Source organism: Mesoplodon densirostris, chromosome 17, assembly GCF_025265405.1.
Source record: "Mesoplodon densirostris isolate mMesDen1 chromosome 17, mMesDen1 primary haplotype, whole genome shotgun sequence".
Classification (NCBI taxonomy): domain Eukaryota; kingdom Metazoa; phylum Chordata; class Mammalia; order Artiodactyla; family Ziphiidae; genus Mesoplodon; species Mesoplodon densirostris.
In genome coordinates, this window is record NC_082677.1 from 75477092 (window position 1) to 75498768 (window position 21677).

Consider the following 21677-nt stretch of genomic DNA (forward strand, 5'->3'; position numbering starts at 1 on the left):
GACTGGCAGCATCTTATCATTCAAAATGCATTTTTAAATGATATTCTGCTTGGATCAATATGGAAATTATTTCAACTTTTTGGTATCCCTAACAGCTGATTTTGGAAGGAGGTAAGCAAAAAAAAAAAAAAAAAAAAATGCTACTGATGGTGTGAAAAGTGAGACAAATTTTAAAATGAGCCAGATATTATTTTTAAATGGATTTTCTTATACAGCCGTAAGTTATGTTCATATTAATAAATTTTCTCTCTCTGAATAAACCAGGGAAAATATGGCAAAATGATAATACCCATTAAGTCAACTGGTGATCAGAGGGTGTCCACATGCCAGGTCTCTTAAAACATTACATGAGATTTGAAGGATACAGCAGAGCCAGGACAGGGACGTACAAGGAAAGTAAAATAAGCCCAAACTCCACAGGAATGAGTTTGATTTCCCACTCACTGAGTGGCTCATTTTTCAAAGTCCTGGCTATTTGAAAAGCCGGCTCTCATAATTGGCTTGGCTTTGCTAATATTATCGATCAGAAAATCCAAAATCCAAACAGAGTTTCATATTTCCAAATAGAGAACCTTCTCTCATTTCCTTGCCATCTCTCCTTGGAAATGTTAAATCTTTGGGTCGATAGTTCTAGACCCAAAGAAAGTGCTCTAGAGCCGCCTCCTTTGGAAGTATTTTGTCATCGTGACCCCAGAGTGTTTAAATAACCGACTAGGGTGCCTGGCTAGACTCTGGGCTGGGAGGAACAATCTGAAGTTAACTGCTTGTGTCATCATTAGGCCTTTCCATACCTAGTGACCCAGCTGCCAGCAAAGAGCCAGACTCTCAATTGCAAGACATGTATGCATATCACCAGTTTATGCTGGCAAGTAACAGTTAATAATTTATATACAATTAACTGAAGTCAGTGAGCATCATTCTTCCTGAAGAGAAGAAAAAAACAAAATACAAACAAACAAAACAAACAAACAAAAAAACTAAGAGCAAAATCAGGATGTGAAACAAGGGTAAGTGGGAAATGCCGAAAGTAGAAACATCATTTTTAAATATTTGGGGAGGGGGGCATGCAAAATGTGTTGAGAAGCACACCTTCCCAGGCTTTTGTCTACAAGGCTGTGACACTGGGAAACAGCTGAGGTTTTTACTCCGTCTGAGGGGAAGGAAAAAAGCAAAGAACAACAGTACATCAGGGACCGTCTAGAGCTGGACGCCTTTCCTTGTGCAAACCGAGCTCCCAGATCCTTTCCGGGCAAGCGCACAGCCGGAGGAAATGAAAACGAGGAAAACAATCTGTGCACAGAACAATGAGATGGAGTTTCATTTTGGTTTCACACTCAAATATAATGTGGTTATAAATGTTTTACTATATTAGTAACAGTCATCGAGTCGAGTATGGAAACGTTTGAAAGCTGCACGACAGAAAAGCTCCTCTGCTGTCCCTTAGCGTGCTGCAGCGACAGCAAAGTCGTGGGAAAGCAAAGATACAGCTGTTTCCAGGCAAACGGCCCAGGACTGTTCAGCATCAACCACCAGAGTCTCCAAAGCTCCAGAGTAACACGCCCAAAGCGACTCCCGGGCACATGTGTGGGGCTCCGAACAGCACGGGGCGCGCGTGTCCGGCCCTCCGGCCCCCGGCCCACTCGGGCGCCCGGGGCAGGTGAAGGCGCCCGACGACCGGGCGTCCCCGAGGTGCGAGTTCAAATCCCCCTGACTCCCGGGCACCCTCACCCCGCGAGGGGCGCACCAAATTCTGCTCGCCCGCCCCCGGCCCCGAGGAGTCCCCTGACTCGCCCCTACCCAGCCCACAACAAAGGAGGCTCCCTAATGGATGCGCGACCGCAGCCCACGGGGGTCCCCGGCGGGGACCGGCCGCGAAAGTGCGCCCGGCTGTGCCGCGCGCGACCCCCGGGCCCGGAGGGCGGCTCCGGCCGGGGACAAAGGGGCCGCGCGGGGCGCCGGGGCGCAGGGCGGGACGCCGGGAGCCGAGCCGGCCGGGACTCACCTTCGCGGCGGCCCGGCTGCTCTCCTCGTGAAGCAGGAGGGCGGCGGGCAGCAGCAGCCAGACGCCGAGCCGGGGCCCCATGGTGGCGCGCCCGGGGCGGCGGGGATCGGCGGCGGACGGCGGGGCCCGGCGCCCGGGCTCTTGGGGGCGGCGGCGGGCGACTCACTCTCGCAGGGCCCGGACTCGAGCGCGGCGCACCGTCCCGGGCGCGGCAGCTCGCGGCGGAGACCTGAGCGCGACCAGGCGAGCTCCCCAATTTGTTGGCGCTGCCCCTCCCCTCGGCGGCGCGGGGCGGGCGGTGCCTCGAAGGGGGAGGACCCTTCGGCGCGGGTAAGAGGCAGCAGGAGCGCGCGGCCGGGGGATTGTGGCCGCCGCGCGCCGGGACGCAGGGCTCCGCGCTCTGCACCCACTGCCGCCGCTGCCCGCCCCGCGCCCCGCGCTCGCCGAACCGGCGGAGGTCGGCCCGGGGAGGCCGGGAGGGCGGCTGCGCTGCTCGTGCCGCAGGAGGCGCTTCTGGAGGGCGGAGGCGCGCGGGCGGCAGCCACTGAAGCAGGGCCTGAGGTAAGAGCGGCCCTGGGACGCCGAGCCCCGGGCGGAGGGCAGGGACTCGCACGCCCCGTGAAGCTCGGGCTGCGCGCCCGGCTCTCGGAGTGGGAAGGGGGAGAGGATGGAGCGGAGGCTGCTGAGCGGCCCCATCCGGGCCTAGGTGGGCAGGCTGCCCTCTCCCCTGCCTCGTCGCGGGGCGGCTCCCGGTCACCCCCGGCAAGAGGCGGGGACGCGCCCCGCTTTCCCTTGTCCCGCAGACGGAGGCGGGCGGCGACGAGGCTCCCTCCCCAGCCGGACTAAGCCCGCTTTGTCTCGTCTTCCAGGCTAGGAGGGACGGATCGGAGCCCCGAGGGGCCGAACTGGGAGCATGGACCGAGACCAGCGCGCGGCGTCGCGCCCTGCCCTGCGGCGGTAAGCGACTTGCTGCCTGTCCCTGGGTCCCGCGCGCGTGTGCTTTTCGGAATTTCCAAGCCGGGGCCGCACACTCACGGCGCTCTTCCCCCCTCTCCCATCCAGGTGGCTACTGCTGGGAGCTGTGACAGTGGGGCTTCTGGCCCAGGGCGTCCTGGCGGTAAGTCCTGGCTCCCGTTCCGGGCCGATTCGCATGCCGGGGAGAGCGGTGGGGACACCGAGTGGCCTTGCCAGAAGGCCACTCGTGCGTGCGCACCTGAGCGTGTGTCCGTGTGTGTGTGTGCCTGGGTGTCCCCTGCGCCCCCTACCCAGCCCAGGCTCTGAGAAAGCACGCCTTCCCCGCCCCTCATCCCCGAGAACTCCCGTGTGCCGTCCCTTGGGGCCCCCTTCAATCCTGTGCGTTACTGGCGTCGGCTCTTCCTTGGGAACCAATAATTTAAAACATGGCTCGCGGCATCCTTTCCCCTCGTTTGAGCAAAGCCCGTCGTTAGAAGCAAAGCTCAGCCTTAGAATCGAGGCGGTCAGACACGTGGCCCTGGGGCGCCAGGCTTCGGGGGAGAATAGCTTGCGTAGCATCACAAGCTGGTATCGGAGGTCCTGCCCTTGGCAGAGTTTTCCGTTCTTTTGAATGAGAGGCTCTGGGGGAATGGGCGGGGCGAGGAGGACCGGGCGACTTTGTACTGGTGTCGCTGAGAGGGAACAATGGCAGAAAACACCGTTTTCTTGCAAGACGCGCTCTGGCCCCGGGAAAGCCAGGATGGGGCTGCTAAGTCTCCCACGGGGACCCTGTTTACCAGGTCCCCCTCCAGCCCAGCCCCGCCATTCAAGGTGACCCTGCCAGCATTGCCAGGCAGTCCCCGCCTGCTGATTGCACTATGGGATTTTGTACTTGGCAGCAGCAGCCACTTTGGTTGAACTTCGTGTGGTGTGGCTGAGCTGTCACAGCTTTGCCGGGTCCCTTGAGGACCCAGATGTTTAAACTGCAGCTGAAGATCCAGGGGACTTACCAGGTGTCCCGGACCCCACCCTCCCTTCCTCTGTCTGATAGAATATGGTGGCACCTGATCTCCCAGGTGGCTCAGTCAAGAGACCCCCCCCCATCCGCACTCTGGGTAGAGTGTACACAGGCACAGCGGGCAGCTGTGTTCACGGTTTGCATTGAATTCTGTTATTTTCACATTGTTCCATCCTCACATAAAACAAATGAGGATTTTCAAGGCTGTGAGTGAGGAAGTGCTATCCTAGCTTGGGAAGGAACCTCTAGCCTCACTTTTCTGCTGCAGTTCAGGGCCCAGATTGGGAGTCAGAAGAGGAGTCCATAGACTTTGACCGGAACATTCCAGGCCAAAGTTTTCTTAAAGCTCCGGTCTGTCTCCCTTTCCTTTCCACACGTCCTGGTTTAAGAAGATCAGAGCCTAGAAATTTAAACCAGCCCATTGGCCTTTATGGGTCCTTATGCACACACGACATACAGGACTTGGCGCAGAGCTGGGAGCCAGGGCAATTCATGCGCGCGCACGCACACACACACACATGCACGCGTGCACGCACTCACACACGCACGCACGCGCACACACGTGTGCGCACACGCACACACACACACACTCAGAGAAGGAGGAGGAGGTCCCTGCAAAGGAAAGTGCCCAATCCTATTGAGATTGTGCGTTGGTTGTGCTCACTCTCCCACACCCCTTCGTCCCCTAGAACCACTTTTATAACATCAGTGTTTTCCTTCCTGAGAATGATGAGGATCTTATCTGGCATTGATCCTAAAAGTGGTGGAAAGGGCGTCATGTCAGAAGACCTAGGTGCTAAAGGCAGCTCTGCCCTGGTCTCATAAATCCTGAGCCCGCGTTTCCATACGTTGAACAGAAGAGAATATCCCCCAGCCTATTACATGTAATATACCTCTGTGCCTCCCTCCAAAGCCTCTTAGATGCTGCATACTCATCTGAGTCTCTGCTCCCTGATCCTTGGATGGGACCCAGAGCATTTATTGCCTATAGCAGTGCTTCTCAGAGGAAAGTCCTGGGACCCCTACGCTCACCTGGAAAGGCTGGTTAAAAACTCAGACCTCTGATCCACATCTCAAATCCTCTGATCAGACTTTCGGGGGTGGAGCCTGGGAGTTTGCATTCCCACTTGATGCTAAAGTTTGGGAACCACTGAGTTAAGAGTATTGGGTTGGAAGGCATTGGAGTCACTTGCCAGTTTATGGCATTTCTAAATCTGCAGATGCAAACAGATACTTCTGAGTCATTTTACTAGAGACACATCAATACGTATTATTCAACAATCATGGAATTTATGATGGCCCACAATGGATGTTCCACTTACTAGCTTCTTATTGACCACTGGCTTTAAGAGCTGTTACTCAAGAAATAATGCCTTAATCTTTAACTATATTTATTTAAAAATTTTTCCTCATTGTGGCAAGTCCAGCTCCTGCCCTATTTGTCTGCCACACTCAAGAATCCTGTGTCTTTGCCCGTTTGTGCCAAAGAGACTTCCCAGGGGTCGGTCGATTCAGTGAAAAGGGCTGCTCACTGTAGCTTGAAGAGTTTTGTAGCAGAAGCAACAGAAAATGGGTAGCAGAGATGGTAAATAATTATTTAATGAATACTTGCCATGTGCCAGTTTTTGTGCCGTAATCCATCTAAGCTTCATAGGAAAACACACCTACCTGAGTAGGTAACTTTTATTACCCCCATTTTACAGATAAGAAAACAGGCACAAAGAGTTTAAACACCTTGCCCAAGGTGTCTCTCTTTGTAAGCAGCAGATCTGAACCCAGGCAGCTCCCCACTGCTTGGTTTCCCAGGGGCAGAACTGTTATGTAAGTCAACTACTGATTTTCAGTAGTTGAGTGTCCTGGTTGCGCTTTCCTTGCTCTGGACAGAGATGAGTAGAACAAAGCCCACCCACTGGTTTCTGGGAAGGGGAGTCCCCCTCCACCTCCTCTCCTGCTTTGCTCTGAAGAGCAGGAGCCCGGAGCGAGGGAGACCCAGCATGATCTGGTGGCCAGAGGGAGAGAGGACGGCAGCAGTCCCCTGGCAGCCTGGGCTCGGGACCCAACGTGGGTACACGCACCCTGGATGTGTGGCACCCTGTCTTCAGGCTGCCTTCCTGCCGCTGCCCGGCCTGAGGGCACATGAGACAGCCCATCCTAAACGGCCACCATCCCAGGCTTTGAAGGCAGGTTGCCCGGGGCTCATGAGCCCCTGTACCGCACTATTGCTCTTATCTCAAGACGTGGGGCTGCAGCCTTGAAGGTCTAAGAGAGCAGCCCTGTGCGATTCTGGGGGGAAGAGAATTCCAGAGAACAGAGACCTTCCTGGAGATCAAGTGTGCTATGGGCTGGGCTGACCTCCTGAACTCAGTCAGGGGGAACTTAGATTCTCCAGGTATGAGGAGGCAGCCAGGAGAGCTGGACACACAGGTCCTGTATGCCCCGGGAGATGCTGGGCTCCAGACTGCCTTCCCACCAGCTCAGATTTCCAGGGCTCCAGGCTCTGGAAAATTCTCTTGCAACTCCTGCATACTGCTACACCTTTCCCTGCCCCCAAGGAAAGAAAAGAAAAAGAAGGAATATGCTTTTTTTTTTGAATTTTTGAATTTTATTTATTTTTTTATACAGCAGGTTCTTATTAGTCATCTATTTCGTACACATCAGTGCATACATGTCAATCCCAATCTCCCAATTCATCCCACCACCACCACCTGCCCCCCCGCCACTTTCCCCCCTTGGTGTCCATACATTTGTTCTTTGCATCTATGTCTCTATTTCTGCCCTGCAAACTGGTTCATCTGTACTATTTTACTAGGTTCCACATATATGCGTTAATATACGATATTTTTCTCTTTCTTACTTCACTCTGTATGACAGTCTCTAGATCATCCACATCTCTACAGATGACCCAACTTCGTTCCTTTTTATGGCTGAGTAATATTCCATTGTATATATGTACCACATCTTCTTGATCCATTCGTCTGTTGATGGACATTTAGGTTGCTTCCATGACCTGGCTATTGTAAATAGTGCTGCAGTGAACATTGGGGTGCATGTGTCTTTTTGAATTATGGTTTTCTCTGGGTATATGCCCAGTAGTGGGACTGTGGGGTCATATGGTAATTCTATTTTTAGTTTTTTAAGGAAACTCCATACTGTTCTCCATAGTGGCTGTATCAATTTACATTCCCACCAACACTACAAAACGGTTCCCTTTTCTCCACACCCTCTCCAGCATTTCTTGTTTGTAGATTTTCTGATGATGCCCATTCTAACTGGTGTGAGGGGATACCTCACTGTAGTTTTGATTTGCATTTCTCTAATAATTAGTGATGTTGAGCAGCTTTTCATGTGCTTCTTGGCCATCTGTATGTCTTCTTTGGAGAAATGTCTGTTTAGGTCTTCTGTCCATTTTTTGATTGGGTTGTTTGTTTTTTTAATATTGAGCTGCTTATATGAGCTGTTTATATATTTTGGAGATTAATCCTTTGTCCGTTGATTCGTTTGTAAATATTATCTCCCATTCTAAGGGTTGTCTTTTCGTCGTTTGTAGTTTCCTTTGCTTTGCAAAAGCTTTTAAGTTTCATTCGGTCCCATTTGTTTATTTTTGTTTTTAGTTCCATTACTCTAGGAGGTGGATCAAAAAAGATCTTGCTGTGATTTATGTCAAAGAGTGTTCTTCCTATGTTTTTCTCTAAGGTTTTTACAATCTCCAGCCTTACATTTAGGTCTCTAATCCATTTTGAGTTTATTTTTGTGTATGGTGTTAGGGAGTGTTCTAATTTCATTCTTTTACATGTAGCTATCCAGTTTCCCCAATGCAGAAGAGACTGTCTTTTCTCCATTGTATATCCTTGCCTCCTTTGTCATAGATTAGTTGACCATAGGTGTGTGGATTTATCTCTGGGCTTTCTATCCTGTTCCATTGATCTGTATTTCTGTTTTTGTGCCAGTACCATATTGTCTTGATTACTGTAGCTTTGTAGTATAGTCTGAAGTCAGGGAGTCTGATTCCTCCAGCTCCGTTTTTTTCCCTTAAGACTGCTTTGGCTATTCGGGGTCTTTTGTGTCTCCATACACATTTTAAGATTTTTTGTTCTAGTTCTGTAAAAAATGCCACTGGTAATTTGATAGGGATTGCATTCAGTCTGTAGATTGCTTTGGGTAGTATAGTCATCTTCACAATATTGATTCTTCCAATCGAAGAACATGGTATATCTCTCCATCTGTTTGTGTCATCTTTGATTCCTTTCATCAGTGTTTTATAGTTTTCTGAGTACGGGTCTTTTACCTCCTTAGGTAGGTTTATTTCTAGGTATTTTATTCTTTTTCTTGCAATGGTAAATGGGAGTGTTTCCTTAATTGCTCTTTCAGATTTTTCATCATTAGTGTATAGGAATGCAAGAGATTTCTGTGCATTAATTTTGTATCCTGCAACTTTACCAGATTCATTGATTAGCTCTGGTAGTTTTCTGGTGGCATCTTTAGGATTCTCTGTGTATAGTACCATGTCATCTGCAAACAGTGACAGTTTTACTTCTTTTCCAATTTGTATTCCTTTTATTTCTTTTTCTTCTCTGATTGCCATGGCTAGGACATCCAAAACTATGTTGAATAATGGTGGCGAGAGTGGACATCCTTGTCTTGTTTCTGATCTTAGAGGAAATGCTTTCAGTTTTTCACCCTTGAGAATGATGTTTGCTGTGGGTTTGTTGTATATGGCCCTTATTATGTTGAAGTAGGTTCCCTCTATGCCCACTTTCTGGAGAGTTTTTATCATAAATGGGTGTTGAACTTTGTCAAAAGCTTTTTCTGCATCTATTGAGATGATCATATGGTTTTTCTCCTTCAATTTGTTAATATGGTGTATCACATTGATGGATTTGCATATATTGAAGAATCCTTGCATCCCTGGGATAAATCCCACTTGATCATGGTGTATGATCCTTTTAATGTGCTGTTAGATTCTGTTTGCTAGTATTTTGTTGAGGATTTTTGCATCTATATTCATCAGTGATATTGGTCTGTCATTTCCTTTTTTTGTAGTATCTTTGTCTGGTTTTGGTATCAGGGTGATGGTGGCCTCACAGAATGAGGTTGGGAGTGTTCCTTCCTCTGCAATTTTTTGGAAGAGTTAGAGGAGGATGGGTGTTAGCTCTTCTCTAAATGTTTGACAGAATTCACCTGTGAAGCCATCTGGTCCTGGACTTTTGTTTGTTGGAAGATTTTTAATCCCAGTTTCAATTTCATTACTTGTGATTGGTCTGTTCATATTTTCTACTTCTTCCTGGTTCAGTCTTGGAAGGTTATACCTTTCTAAGAATTTGTCCATTTCTTCCAGGTTGTCCATTTTCCTGGCATAGAATTGCTTGTAGTAGTCTCTTAGGATGCTTTGTATTTCTGTGGCGTCTGTTGTAACTTCTCCTTTTTCATTTCTAGTTTTATTGATTTGAGTCTTCTCCCTCTAAAAAAGAAGGAATATGTTCTTAAAGTTTTCTCTTCTCCTTCCAATCAGCTTAATGCTAAGTTATGGAAAATGTACGGTGCTCACATGCTTTCCATGCTCGAGTTAAGACTCCTGGAGATCAGGTCTTTTGCAGAATTCCCTGGAGCTCTAGTCCAGTTGTTCAAAATCTGGGCCCCCAAGAAGAAGGGAAATATCACAATGTTCCTCCTCTGTTAATGGGAAAACAAGGAAATCTCCAGCTCTCTGGAGGCTCTTAAAGTAATTCTCCCTGCATGGCTTCTATGGCTTGGCCACAGTAAATAACACCAGGGATTTGTCATAGCATCCCAGAACAGATGCAGGTATAAGGGGGACGGAGGGACCACAGCTTTCCCACTGCCAGTGGGTATATTTAGAACCAGAGAGAGAGAAAAAAAGAAGTGCAATTCAGGGGGCCTCCCTGGTCGCGCAGTGGTTGAGAGTCCGCCTGCCGATGCAGGGGATACAGGTTCGTGCCCCGGTCTGGGAGGATCCCATATGCCGCGGAGTGGCTGGGCCCGTGAGCCATGGCCGCTGGGCCTGCACGTCCGGAGCCTGTGCTCCGCAACGGGAGAGGCCACAACAGTGAGAGGCCCACATACTGCAAAAAGAAAAAAAAAAAAAAAAAAAAAAAGAAGTGCAATTCAAGTAAAAAGTTCTAGAACAGAAAACAAAGATTTTGGTAAAATAATAAAAATCAAAGGATGGTCTGTCTTCCTGAGGAGAGGGTAAAGAAAAAAAATGGGTGACTGGCTTCAATTAAGTAAGAGAGAAAATGCGAGAGAAAAACAAAAGTGCAATGGAGATAAACCTGATCGATGATGATTATGTAATGAAGATGTCAGTACTTAGAAGGTGGTGGTTTGGGAATGTCTTGTACTTTTAATCTGAAAAGGAATTTTCAGATTAGGAACCTCTGATTAGAGGACTTGAGAGGAAAATGTGAAGTTAGCCCCCCGCGGTAGCTGGTGGTGTCATCACCGGCGTGGAAGGTGGTAGGTAAGGTTGGGAACCGCGGCCTTGGCTGATTCGGCTTGTAAGCTGGGCATTCTGCGCAGGGGCTGGTGGCCCCCAGGATTGGGGACCACACAGCAGTGGTGGAGGCAACCAAAGGCCACCCCAGAGTGGCTCCTAACTGTCTGGGTGACCCCAGAGCAAGTCACTTACCATTTTGAGGGAGGGTTGGCGTCCATCCATGCTGGGATGCTCCGGGCATTCAGTCACCCCGGTGAGTTGGAGAGTCAGAGCTGAGGACGGGGACCGCCCCCCTCAACCTGCCCCAGGCCCGTCCCTGGGCTCGGCCCTCACCAGTCCCAACTGTAAAGCTGGGAACGGGATGCTGTTCCAGGCTGGCATTTGGGCTGCTCCAGAGATGACTTAAAAATAAGTATGCTGCATGAGGCTTCTTATCTTTGGGGGTGGGGAGCTTCTGTAACCCAGTGAATGATACCTGATCAGCTGGGGCAAGAGGCCAGGCGGGTTATCTGGTGGTCACCTCCTGCCACCCCCCTGGTGGCTGCTCCCAGTGCTAAGGAGACTCTCCTGGGACAGGCCTGAATGACTCACTAACCTTGATTTCATCGCCTCCCTGGGGCTGTGTGATTTTTTTTTTATTATCCATGAAAGAAGATTAGAAGGTGTCTAATCTTGGGGAGACTACATGGGTTTCTCCAGCCCCCTCCATGCGGTCAGGCAGTGACTTTCAAGGGACGTGCGAGCAGCTCTGCCGCACCCACTAGATTCCGAGCCCCCGGGCGCCTGGACCTGGTCCCTGTGTCGGGGTCTCCCATCTCCTGCCGCTCCTGTTGTGCACTGGGTGTCCTGTTCCGATGGAGTCTGCTACCCTGCACGAGGCCGCCGTCTGAAGCAACAAGTTCTTTTGTCAAGAAAGTGCTCCTCTAAGTGCTGTGCGGTAGCCTGAATCGGATCCTGGAAGGGAGAGAGAGTATTGTTGGACAAACTGGTGCAGTTCTGATACAGTCTGTGGTTTCGTGAATGTGCTCATGTTCATTTCTAGTTTTGACGAAATGGGCCGAGGTTGTGTAAGATGTTGACATCACATCATCATGTCTGTGTGAAGGGTTGTATGGGGACTCTCCGAATTCTCTTTGCAACTTTTCAGCAAATATAACTCATTTCAGAATAAAAACCTGCCCTTGGAAGCCATGAATCAGTCACATCTGGCATGCATAATCCAGACAGGTGCAGAGCGAGCGGAGAAGCAGCAAGCTGTACGCTGGGGATCAGCAAAAGGGAGATAGTGTCCCCATGCTTTGCTCCGATAGAAAAAAGCAAACAAAAGGCACTTCTGTGTCCTTGGAAATCTAGCAGAAGTGGCCCCTGCCTGGGGAAAGGGCTTTTGTTCCCCTAACTTGGGTGGGGTTCTTTATGGGGAGAGGGGAGGGAAGGCGCCCCAACGGAGATTCCACAGCTTGGCGTCTCCGAGGGTCTCCAGGGCTGAGCTACAATGGCCTCCCTCTTCTTGACCGACTGACCAGAGCAGGAACACGGTTGCACAGTTGTTTCCTGAGCTCGAGATGGCACAGCAGGTTTGCAGGATGGTGTCATTTCCAGGAGGGCTTTTACATGCTCACACCTCTGGCTCACTCACTAATTTGTCAGGCCAGTGTCCCGTCCATAGGGGCTGGCCGTGTGGGAAAGGAAAGCCCACCAGCAGCTTCTTGCATGCCTAGGACACCCAGGGGACAGCGAGGATGAGAAAGTGGCACATCCAGGGTCCCCAAGCCCCCCTCCACACGCGTTCCCTGCATTGCTACAGGCTGCTGCAGAATTTGGAGTGAGCAATCTCCAAGTGGCCACAACTTCTACTGCAGCTATGGGCTGGGGACAAGGGCCAGGAACAAGGATGGCCAACGGCCAGCGGCTGTCACCTGGCGCTTTTGCCTGTGTACCACCCTGCAGGAACGGAGCAGCCATTGCCAGCTCTGTTTTGCAGCTTCGCCCACGCCCGATTTCTCTCCTCGAAGTAGCCTGAAAGCCCCGTGACCAGAAGGACACCCTTCCCCTGTCCTGTCAGAGGCCTCACGTAGCCAGTGTCAGAATCCCGTGCCCAGCTGGAGCCCCTGTCCTTGGAAATGAGCCATTGCAGAGTCTAATTAAAGTGCCCTCCAAAATTACCAGTAGAGAGCCAGGATTTTAAGTCATCATCCATAAGCCCTGTAGATATTAAGCGTTTGTCTTTTCTCACGTAATTTTATCCCCACTGGAATCTCTGCCACTACAGCCCAAGGCTTAGGGCACATGATGTCTCTCCTCCTGTCTCATTCACGGCTATATCGTATGATCCAGGGCCTGAAACACAGCAGGCACCCAGTAAAGCATCTGTGCTGTATATGAGTGAAGGTATAGCAAGCTGAAAGTGCTGAAACAGACCTTCTGGATGAGGACAGTCATGGAACAACTAGGAAAGATTAGATTAAAATGTAGTTTTTCTCGGTGTGGTTGTTTTTCCCCAATTAAATGCTACCCCCCACTGGCTAAAGCGCTCTGTACCTGATGATAAAGGAAGTGCTGATTTGTCTGTGAAAGATTTGCCCTTTTTCCGAGGGATTGTTTCAGGCCCACCCCTAAAATTCCTATTTTGCTGCTTGTGCCCATTTCAGTGATCTCCCATGTGGGAATTACAGAATTACAGACTGATTTTCTGGTACCTGGTGGGAATTACATAACCGTGTGTTTTTCTGCGTGTTGAGCACTTTTGGGTGCGTGTCTGACTTTGTGGAGCGGTGTGGGCCCCATGAGAGCAGAGGAAAGGGCTTCTGCTTGTGGACACGGTCAAAGGCACGTGCTCCCTGGGATGCCTCCCAGGCTGTGGTTTGTCCATTAGAAAAAAGAGAGGCTATTATCAATGGCTGGGCAATAATAACTGCAAACTGATGTCAGGAAGAAGCGACACAGGGAACGGGGAGCCCTCCCGCCTCCTCTGCCCTCACCCCTGCCCCTGGATCCAGGTTGGAGAAAAGGAGGGGTCCCCTGGGAGGGTGTTTGTGGGCTCCCCTGGGATCAGCATAAGAAAGAGGAACCCCTAAGGAAGTTTCTAGCATTTCAGAACCCCAGGAACAGCTAAAATCTCCCACAGGGGAAACACAGCAATTTGGTGCCAGGAACTGATCCCAGCCACTGACACACATTAGCCGCTCAACACCCACAGTTCTGTGATTGTCCCACTTTACAGATGTGCAGACTGAGGCACACAGGTTAGGGCACTTGTTAAGGTCAATAAGGAATAAAGTTGGGAATGAAGCCCAGGACTGGCTGATTCCATAACCTCTGCTCTTAACCACAGTGCTAGGCCAACCAATCCCTAGCCATAGAGTATGTGTGCGTACTCAAAATATGCCAAATGTTGGCTATGTAAAATATACATGTGTATATTATATGTAAATATATGTATATATTATTTATCTACATGGAATATAGATGGATGATAGACGGTAGATGATTGACAGAGAAAGATAGATATAGATGATAGATAAATTGATAGATAGATGGATAGATAGATAGTAGATGGATGGAGAGATAGACAGATATGGAGATGAGAGAGAGAAATAAAGAACATAGAACACACACGCGCACACACACGCGCCCTTTAGAGGACCCTAGCTCCTTTCTCCCCAAGGGCTGCCCAGGCAGGAGGAGAAGGACGGTCTCGAGGATGCATCGGGCAGACCTGTTCATTCTGGGGTCCCTCTGCAGAGAGGCTGACCTACAAGTGTGGATGACTAGCAGCTCCCAAACTCTGAGAAACAAAGACTAGAATGGCTGCATGAGGAAAGACCCCTGGAGGATGACCAAGGGGGACACACAAGCTGGCCGGGGGGTCCGATCAGCAGGACAGAGTCCCCAAACCCTTCTCCTTCTCCGGGTCCTTTTCAAACTCCCAGGCCGGGGAGATGAATGTTCCACAGGCACGTCGGGGGCAGAGGCCTGCAAACACAGCATTGTCTCGGGGCAGATAGAGAGGCTGTTGGAAAATAGTTAGTCCTGGCTGGCCTGGAGAAAGATTTACTTAAACTCCCTGGGGAGTAAGAGACCTTCCTAAAATTACGTTAGCTGTGCAGGGGACCCCCGTGGACAGCAGTGTTATGATGACAGGCTCCATTTTTCCTGGACCAATGCCAGCTTCCCTACCTCGGGGTCTGCTTTCCCTGCTTTGTTTTCTGTTCTGATGTTTTTCACTGGAGTTCCCACATGCCAGCAGGTAGACAGGCGTGGTCTGTTAAAAAGCGTTGGAGCATCTGGGTTGCAGTCCAGTGACCAGGAAAAGCCACTTTTCCTTCTCTACCTCCTTTTCTTCATGTGTCAAACAGGAATGTTAGTATCTGTGTCACAAGTTCACAAGTTCATTGATGTGAAATCCGTTCGCCAAACAACACGTTTCGATTCTACTGGGACTAATGTTCACTCACAAGTTATGTACATCCATCCTCTCGTGGGCTCGGGGCTGTGTCCCAGAGGAGGACAGGCCAGGAGCAGCAAGCGGAATGCTCTGAGCACATGCACGTGTGTGTGTATGCATGTGTTTGTGTCTTCGGGGTAGGAGTATCCAATTGTCTGATGGAATTTTTAAGTTAAACGTGCTGTCCATGAGGAGTGGGCAGCCCACAGAGGCCCTACTTCAGAGGAGAGAAGAGCCATTGCGGGCTCTTTGCCGTAACACACATGCCTTGGGGACAGAGGAGAGGCGGGTCCCTGCTCAGACAGGCCCTCGGACACAGGCGGATGTGGCGTGGGCACAGCAGGCCAGCGGGACTGAGGGATGTGGGAGGGGACCATGGGGAAGAAGGTTCTGGTCCTCACACTTCTGGGCGCCACGGGCACTGGACCCTGCCTGGTAGGGAGCATCTGTAATGCCAGGAGCCTGAGCTGGGGACACGCTCGCTGACGCTCCCATGTCCCCTTGGCAAGATGGGTGCAGGGGAGTCTTCCCAAAGCCTTTGGACAGTTGTTTGTATTTTCTTAAGTTTGAAAAACACCCGCCAAGGGAAGAATGTTAATTTTAATTAAAGTTAGGTCAAGGTGTAACTAAATTATTTCCAGAACAAATGGAAAGACTTAGAAACAAAGACCATTTTGTTCGAAGAATTCTGAGACCCAAGTATCATTTAACAAAGCAAGAAAACTCTAGAAGCTTTGGTTTGGCAGTGTGGCACAGAATACACACCAGAGAACCTTAGGAGAGGATGTCTTTCTCGAAGGAGCGGAGAGAACCCCCAGCCTTTGCCTAACAGGGCCTCAGCAGTGCTCACTCACTGCTGTGGTTCCACAGCCAGGATGAACAGGACACACACCCACCCGTTTCCTCCTGAGCGCCCAGGTGGGCAAGGCCAGTGGGTGGCCTCAAACAAGGAAGAGTGCATCTGGAAATTCCAAGGGGAAAACCACCCCCTTCCCTTTCTTCCTTACTTGGTCACGGTCCGAATTGTAACAACCTTCCAAGCTGCAATGAAGGACCAAATACGGGCCTGAGATACTCTCCTTTCCTATGTGAAAAGCACCTTCCTTTCCTACAGCTCCCACAAGCTCTGGCAGCTTCCCTCCCTGCCCCGCCCCTCCTCTCCAAGACAATCTTAGCTCAGACAGGATTTCCTTCGTCTTAGTCATCAGCTTTTATGGCCCAGCTTCCCCCTTCCCGTTGCAAAACAAGGAATATTAGCAGCAAACAGTCTGAAATGATTTGTAAACCTTACCAGTGCATGTAGACATCAGTTTTTGTGTCTGCTTATCCATATCAAGATGCCAGAGGCTGGAAAAATCAATGCGTTTCTTGTTGTGAAGTCGCATGGTGCAGCAGTGATTTTTCAGCTGTCTGCCTTGGCTTTTGTGAAACTGCAGAAGAGCAAACACGTTCATTTTCATTGCAATCCTAAAAAGCTGCAAAGTTAAAGACAAAATGACAATTTGGGCAGAAATCATTCCTGTTTTAAAAGAAGGCTTGTCAAAGGAGGGGTCAGTTCAGCAACCTTTCTGGCTGGTAAGGGGTCTGTTTCCCAGCATCACAGAAGAACAGGCCTTCGAGGCATGATGTGAAGCATTCCTTCAAAGCCTTAACAGATTTCCTGGGATTTCGAAGGAGAATGTAGTCTTCATATTCTCCCAAGTGATTCTCTGAGGAACCAGAGCAACTCAATTACAGGAACAGTATGTACAGTTCCCGGGTCTGCACTTGATTAAAATGGAAGCCCAGCCAGGTCCCTCAGCTCTGGCTGCCTGTGCAGGGAGGAAAGTGTACCCCGAGCAGGGAAGGGACCCCTCCATCCAGTTATAAGTGGACACACACACACACACACACACACCCGTCTCCCCTCCCTCTCTCCCCTCGCAGCAGGAGTACTCGTATCAGCACATCCCTCTCCTTTTCCGCTTGATTGTTCTTGCCAGGAGATAGAAGACAAAAGCCAGCCTCTCCCAGTTCAAGTCAGTGGAGTCCCATCAAAGAAGCTGGGGAGAAAAGAAATACAAATATCTCTTTACAGATTCTATTTGCCTCTTTTTCACCCCCATTCCAAAATTTCTTCACGGACACCCTGTGCCCTTCTAGGTGTAAAACTTTGCTCAAAAGTGGATCTGACAGCAGTTACTCACGTGCAGAATTTGCCTCTAGTTTCCTATGAAATCAGTGGACCTCGGCCCGTCAGGAGGTGAGAATGACCCGGGGAGCTTTGTGAAATTGTGAGTGAGCTGCTGCCGGGTAGGCAGTGGGGGCAGGCATCTGGGTTAAGCAGTGTCTGTCAGCCTGGCTGCCGTCGCCGTCACCCGGGGGATGCTCCAGAATGCTGGTGGGGGGCCCAGCCCCGGGGACACCCTCAGGTGACTTAAGGGAATTTCAAAGCCACGCCGAGACCGGCTCGCCCTTTAAGTTCGAGAAGTTCTCCAGCCCTGGGCCCTCCACCCTCCGAACGCAGCCCCAGGCCCTGGGCCGCTGAGGCACAGCCTGCTGTACGCAGCCTGGAGCTCTTCCGGCCCCTGGTGACCCGGTCCTTGGACCCCGGGTCCGCCACGTGGGTGGATTGGCGCCACAGCTGAGCCCCTGCGCTGTGATTCGCAAGTGAGCCTGAGCTCCTGCCCTGAGATTGGCGGGTGAGCCTGAGCTCCTGCCCTGTGATTGGCGGGTGAGCCTGAGCTCCTGCCCTGTGATTGGCGGGTGAGCCTGAGCTCCTGCTCTGTGACTCGTGGGTGAGTGAGCCTGAGACCCTGAGCGGCGATTGGCGAGCGATTTCTTTGCTTTTTCTTTTTTTTTTTTTGTATTCAACTCTTTATTTTAGTAAAATCAGAAAAAACACAGCACATGCAGTGCTAGCACCTAAGACTAAAACATTAAGCAATTACTAAACTTACAGTGACTTGAGGTTCGATGTTTACATTCAGTAAATTTAATTCCATTCTTATTTACTGAAAATATTGCTGGCCGACAAAACTGAATCTAAAAGTCACTGATTATGGCCATACACAAAGATAACCACATGTTGGAGAACCGCAATATGCCAGACACTGAAAACCAAACAAAACAAAATATGTACTAAATAAAACTCTGAGAACCTTTGAAAATGTGGACACTTCACAGCAGTGTTTAGAAGTGTTTCGTTAATATTTTAAGACAAATGTATCAAAACCTTGGCATGTTATAATTTCAAGTTGCCAATTTTGTCTTAAATTTTGTCAGAAAGTTACAGCTACCTATATTGCCAATGCTGGGTCTGCTTAATTTGACTCGCATTTAATAGGACTTAACATTAAAAGCTCACACTACCCTGAAATATTTTATTTCACATATGGTGACATTCAATATTCAAGTGCCAGTATTTTCGTACTGTCTTTTGGTCAAGTTTCTTTAAACTTTCAAATAATCACTTTTAGGCTTACAAAAATAAATATTTGTCAAAATGTTCAATACATATTACACAAACTAGCAGCAAAAAGTATCTAAAATCTGTCGTGTGCAAATAGTTTTCTTCTCAACAATCATTCCATGGTCCCAAATAAAATTTTAGAATCTAGTTCCTAACACGCTGCGTTCAACAATTTCCAAGAGACAAAATAAGACTGGAAGTTTAAGGACACATACACAAGACATATCATCTAAAATTCTCTGAGCGTACAATAAAATAAGTATTTTGTAAAACTTTATGGGCAAAATGTACAAGAGTCTAAATCTATACTAATTGAAATAGCACCATAACAAATGACCTCAGTACTGTCAAGTGCACCTACTTAATAAAGTTTTAGAACAAGGCACAGTACACTTGAAAATCTATTGCACTTTAAGAAATTTTTGCCGCCTTATGCCATTGTAAATATTAGTCTATAAAGATCACTATATTCCAACCACAAAATGAGCACAGAATTCCAAGTGGCAGAGGCATTTTTAGTTGGTGACCAATCATCTTTGGTCAAATTTAGCAGAAAGCGACTATAAATACAATGGAAACCTATGCAACTAAAATACATTAAAACTGCACTATATAGAAATAACACCTCGTGCAGTTTAGTACATATTGCCAACCTGTGTGATCTCAAGAATTTCAGAGTTTGTAGCTAGTCTGATTTACAAATTCTACAAGTGTAAGCCATTTTAACATTTCAGCGCAGCTTAAACAGAAAAAAGAGAATCTGCATTAAAATAAAAGCCTGCTGCATAATTCCTCCTGCTCTTATCCTCTTGACCAAAAAACATCAATACTAGCATGCATTAAAGACCAAAATCCAAGCAGGTCCTTAAAAGGACTGGTCACTGGCATGGTCAGCCATTCTACCACTTCAATTTTATTTATGGCAGGGATTCAAAACATCTCATTAGATGAAATTCCCCCTAAACACTTTTGTTATCAAAACTTTTAAACTTTTCCTATAATAATTTGCCCACATCTGCCTAGCTTAGAATTAGTAACCTAAACATTAAAAGAGGAATTGCTGTATTTACTTGCATTAACTTCGAAGAGTGCTTTGAAAAATGTATGGATGTATTCATACATGCCACCTCATCATGACTGGAATGGCTTATTTAAAGACTACAAGTGCCTATCCAGGATAGAGTGAGCAAGTCAGAACTTCAGCTTAGTACAGTCTGCCACATTAGAAACTAATTCTACTGTAAGGTGTTTTCCTACCCTCTGTGCAAGTATCAAAAAGTCCTAACGCAGGAGACAGCCCAAGATTTTTTCTTTATAATATCTACAGATGAATGGATGATTCCTGTTAGGTTGTATCACACCTGTGTGCCAAGGTTTGATTTTAGCCCAAGTTCAGTAAATTTATTTTGTCAAAACAATTGAAAACTCCGAGCATTACTGAGCCAACAGGACATCAAATAATAAGTGGCCTGAAGTTCAAGTCACAGTACATTAACAAACAAATGATCCTCAGTCACAAAATTATAAATGCAGTTTGGGATGGAAATAAGCAGAGGGGAGTTAAACCAAACTACAGCAGTTAAGTTTTCACACCAACTTCTCAATAGGGTTGTTGATTGTTCCTTTCTTTTCTTCCTTTGGCTTTGAGCTCCCTTGAATTTTCAGGAGAATCACAGCTGGTAATGTAGTGCTAGTTCTTTTTTTTTTTTTTTTTTAACATCTTTATTGGAGTGTAATTGCTTTACCATGGTGTGTTAGCTTCTGCTGTATAACAAAGTGAATCAGCTATACATATACATATATCCCCATATCTCCTCCCTCTTGCGTCTCCCTCCCACCCTCCCTATCCCACCCCTCTAGGTGGTCACAAAGCACCGAGCTGATCTCCCTGTGCTATGCGGCTGCTTCCCACTAGCTATATGTTTGACGTAGTGCTAGTTCTTGAAGCTACACGGTATAGTCTCAGGTACTTGTGGTTTCCATATTATTAGCTTTTCCGAAATGGTGACTTTGCTGTGAAGCGGATTCAGCTGCCCCACCAGTCAACCCCCAGAGAGCTGTAGTTTCCTCCGTATCCATCACTATTGTAGAAGCTTCCATAGCCACGTCCACCACATCCTCTGCTGCTGCCATGACCACCTCGACCCCTGCGGCTGCTGCTTGCACGGCTACTACTAAAGCTAGGACTGCCAGAACTGCTACTTTGTCGATAATCTCGGGCACCAGATCATCCACTCAATCTCTTAGAACGCCCACGACTGCTACCCTCGTAGTGGTGTTCATAAGCCATACTTTCTAACCAAGATGGTGCTTCTTGTTCAGCTTCCACAAGAAGAGCCAACAAATCCTTTGTGGTATTTATGTTTCTTTCATTGGAAAATGAGGTGGCAAGACCAAGGTTTCCTACATGTCCTGTATGGCCGATCCGGTGTACACATTCCTCAGTATCACTTGGCAAATCAAAATTGATAACATGTTTGACATTTGAAATGTCTGGTCCTCTTGCTGCCACAGCAGTAGCCACTAGAATTGGGCTTTTTCCCGAGCGGAACTGGTGAAGGGCTTCCTGTCTATCTCTCTGTGATCGGTCTCCATGGATACTGGTACAGGCATATCCTTCATGGTATAAGAAATCCTCCAGAGAATCAGCACCCTTTTTGGTCTCCACAAAAACGAAAGTCAGTGAATCCTTCCCCGTGCATTTAAGAGGTCAAGCAGAAACGACCGTTTATCTGACTGTTCCCCCCAAACTACTTTCTGCTTCTCGCCTGATTGGAATTTCATGTTCTAGAAATAAATGACTTACTTTACTCCAGAGGGGGAAGGAAGGAAGATTAGTCATGCTCGCTCTGGATTTTTTTTTTTTTAAGTCTAAAAATTCCTTAATTAGGAAGTAAATGCAGTTGAAAAGAGCGTTGACTCCTGCCTAGAAATTCCAGAACAGGGAATGTCTGTCTGCACCACACTGATGCTTCAGATGGTAGAAAGGCCTGTTCCCAGAACAAAGTCAAACCTGGACCATCACTTCTGTTTTGTATTAAAGCCATTTTAACAGTGTGGGAGAGCAAAGCCAGAGCAGTGTCTCAGAAGAAAGTAAACTTACTTAAAAGGGGGTATAAATATAAACATACGTTTCATCCATCTTCAGAATTGTCTATCTCTAGTTACAGTACCTTTAGCAAAATCTTGATCCTTCTAGTTATGGAGTGAGGACAAAAGACAGGCTGTTTATTCTGCCAACATTTTTGCCTTCGTGTTGCTTTTTCTTCCTCGTTGGGTTTAATTAACTAGAGTCTTAAGGATAAACATAGAAAAAAAGGCAGCCTTCGTGAGGTTTTTCGTAACTCCTCACGT

General features: G+C 48.3%; 2 protein-coding genes and 1 pseudogene across 3 annotated transcripts in view; 1 reads left to right on the plus strand and 2 right to left on the minus strand.

Annotated features, from left to right (window-relative positions):
* Positions 1-2148, minus strand: part of COL4A1 (collagen type IV alpha 1 chain) — a 148055-nt gene extending 145907 nt beyond the window's left edge. The window contains exon 1 of the mRNA XM_060080230.1: positions 2003-2148. Coding sequence (XP_059936213.1) covers positions 2003-2083 — 81 coding nt within the window. The 5' untranslated portion in view covers positions 2084-2148. The remainder of the gene's footprint in view (positions 1-2002) is intronic.
* COL4A2 (collagen type IV alpha 2 chain) overlaps positions 1-21677 on the plus strand; it is a 635121-nt gene that overhangs the window by 454903 nt on the left and 158541 nt on the right. The window contains exons 1-3 of one of the 2 annotated variants that reach the window (XM_060080228.1): positions 2473-2563; positions 2872-2959; positions 3065-3119. The exons of the other annotated variant lie outside the window; for it this stretch is intronic. Coding sequence (XP_059936211.1) covers positions 2916-2959; positions 3065-3119 — 99 coding nt within the window. The 5' untranslated portion in view covers positions 2473-2563; positions 2872-2915. Of the gene's footprint in view, positions 1-2472; positions 2564-2871; positions 2960-3064; positions 3120-21677 lie in introns of those variants that run through there. 2 annotated transcript variants of the gene reach the window in all.
* LOC132477780 (ATP-dependent RNA helicase DDX3X-like) lies at positions 20350-21107 on the minus strand (annotated as a pseudogene).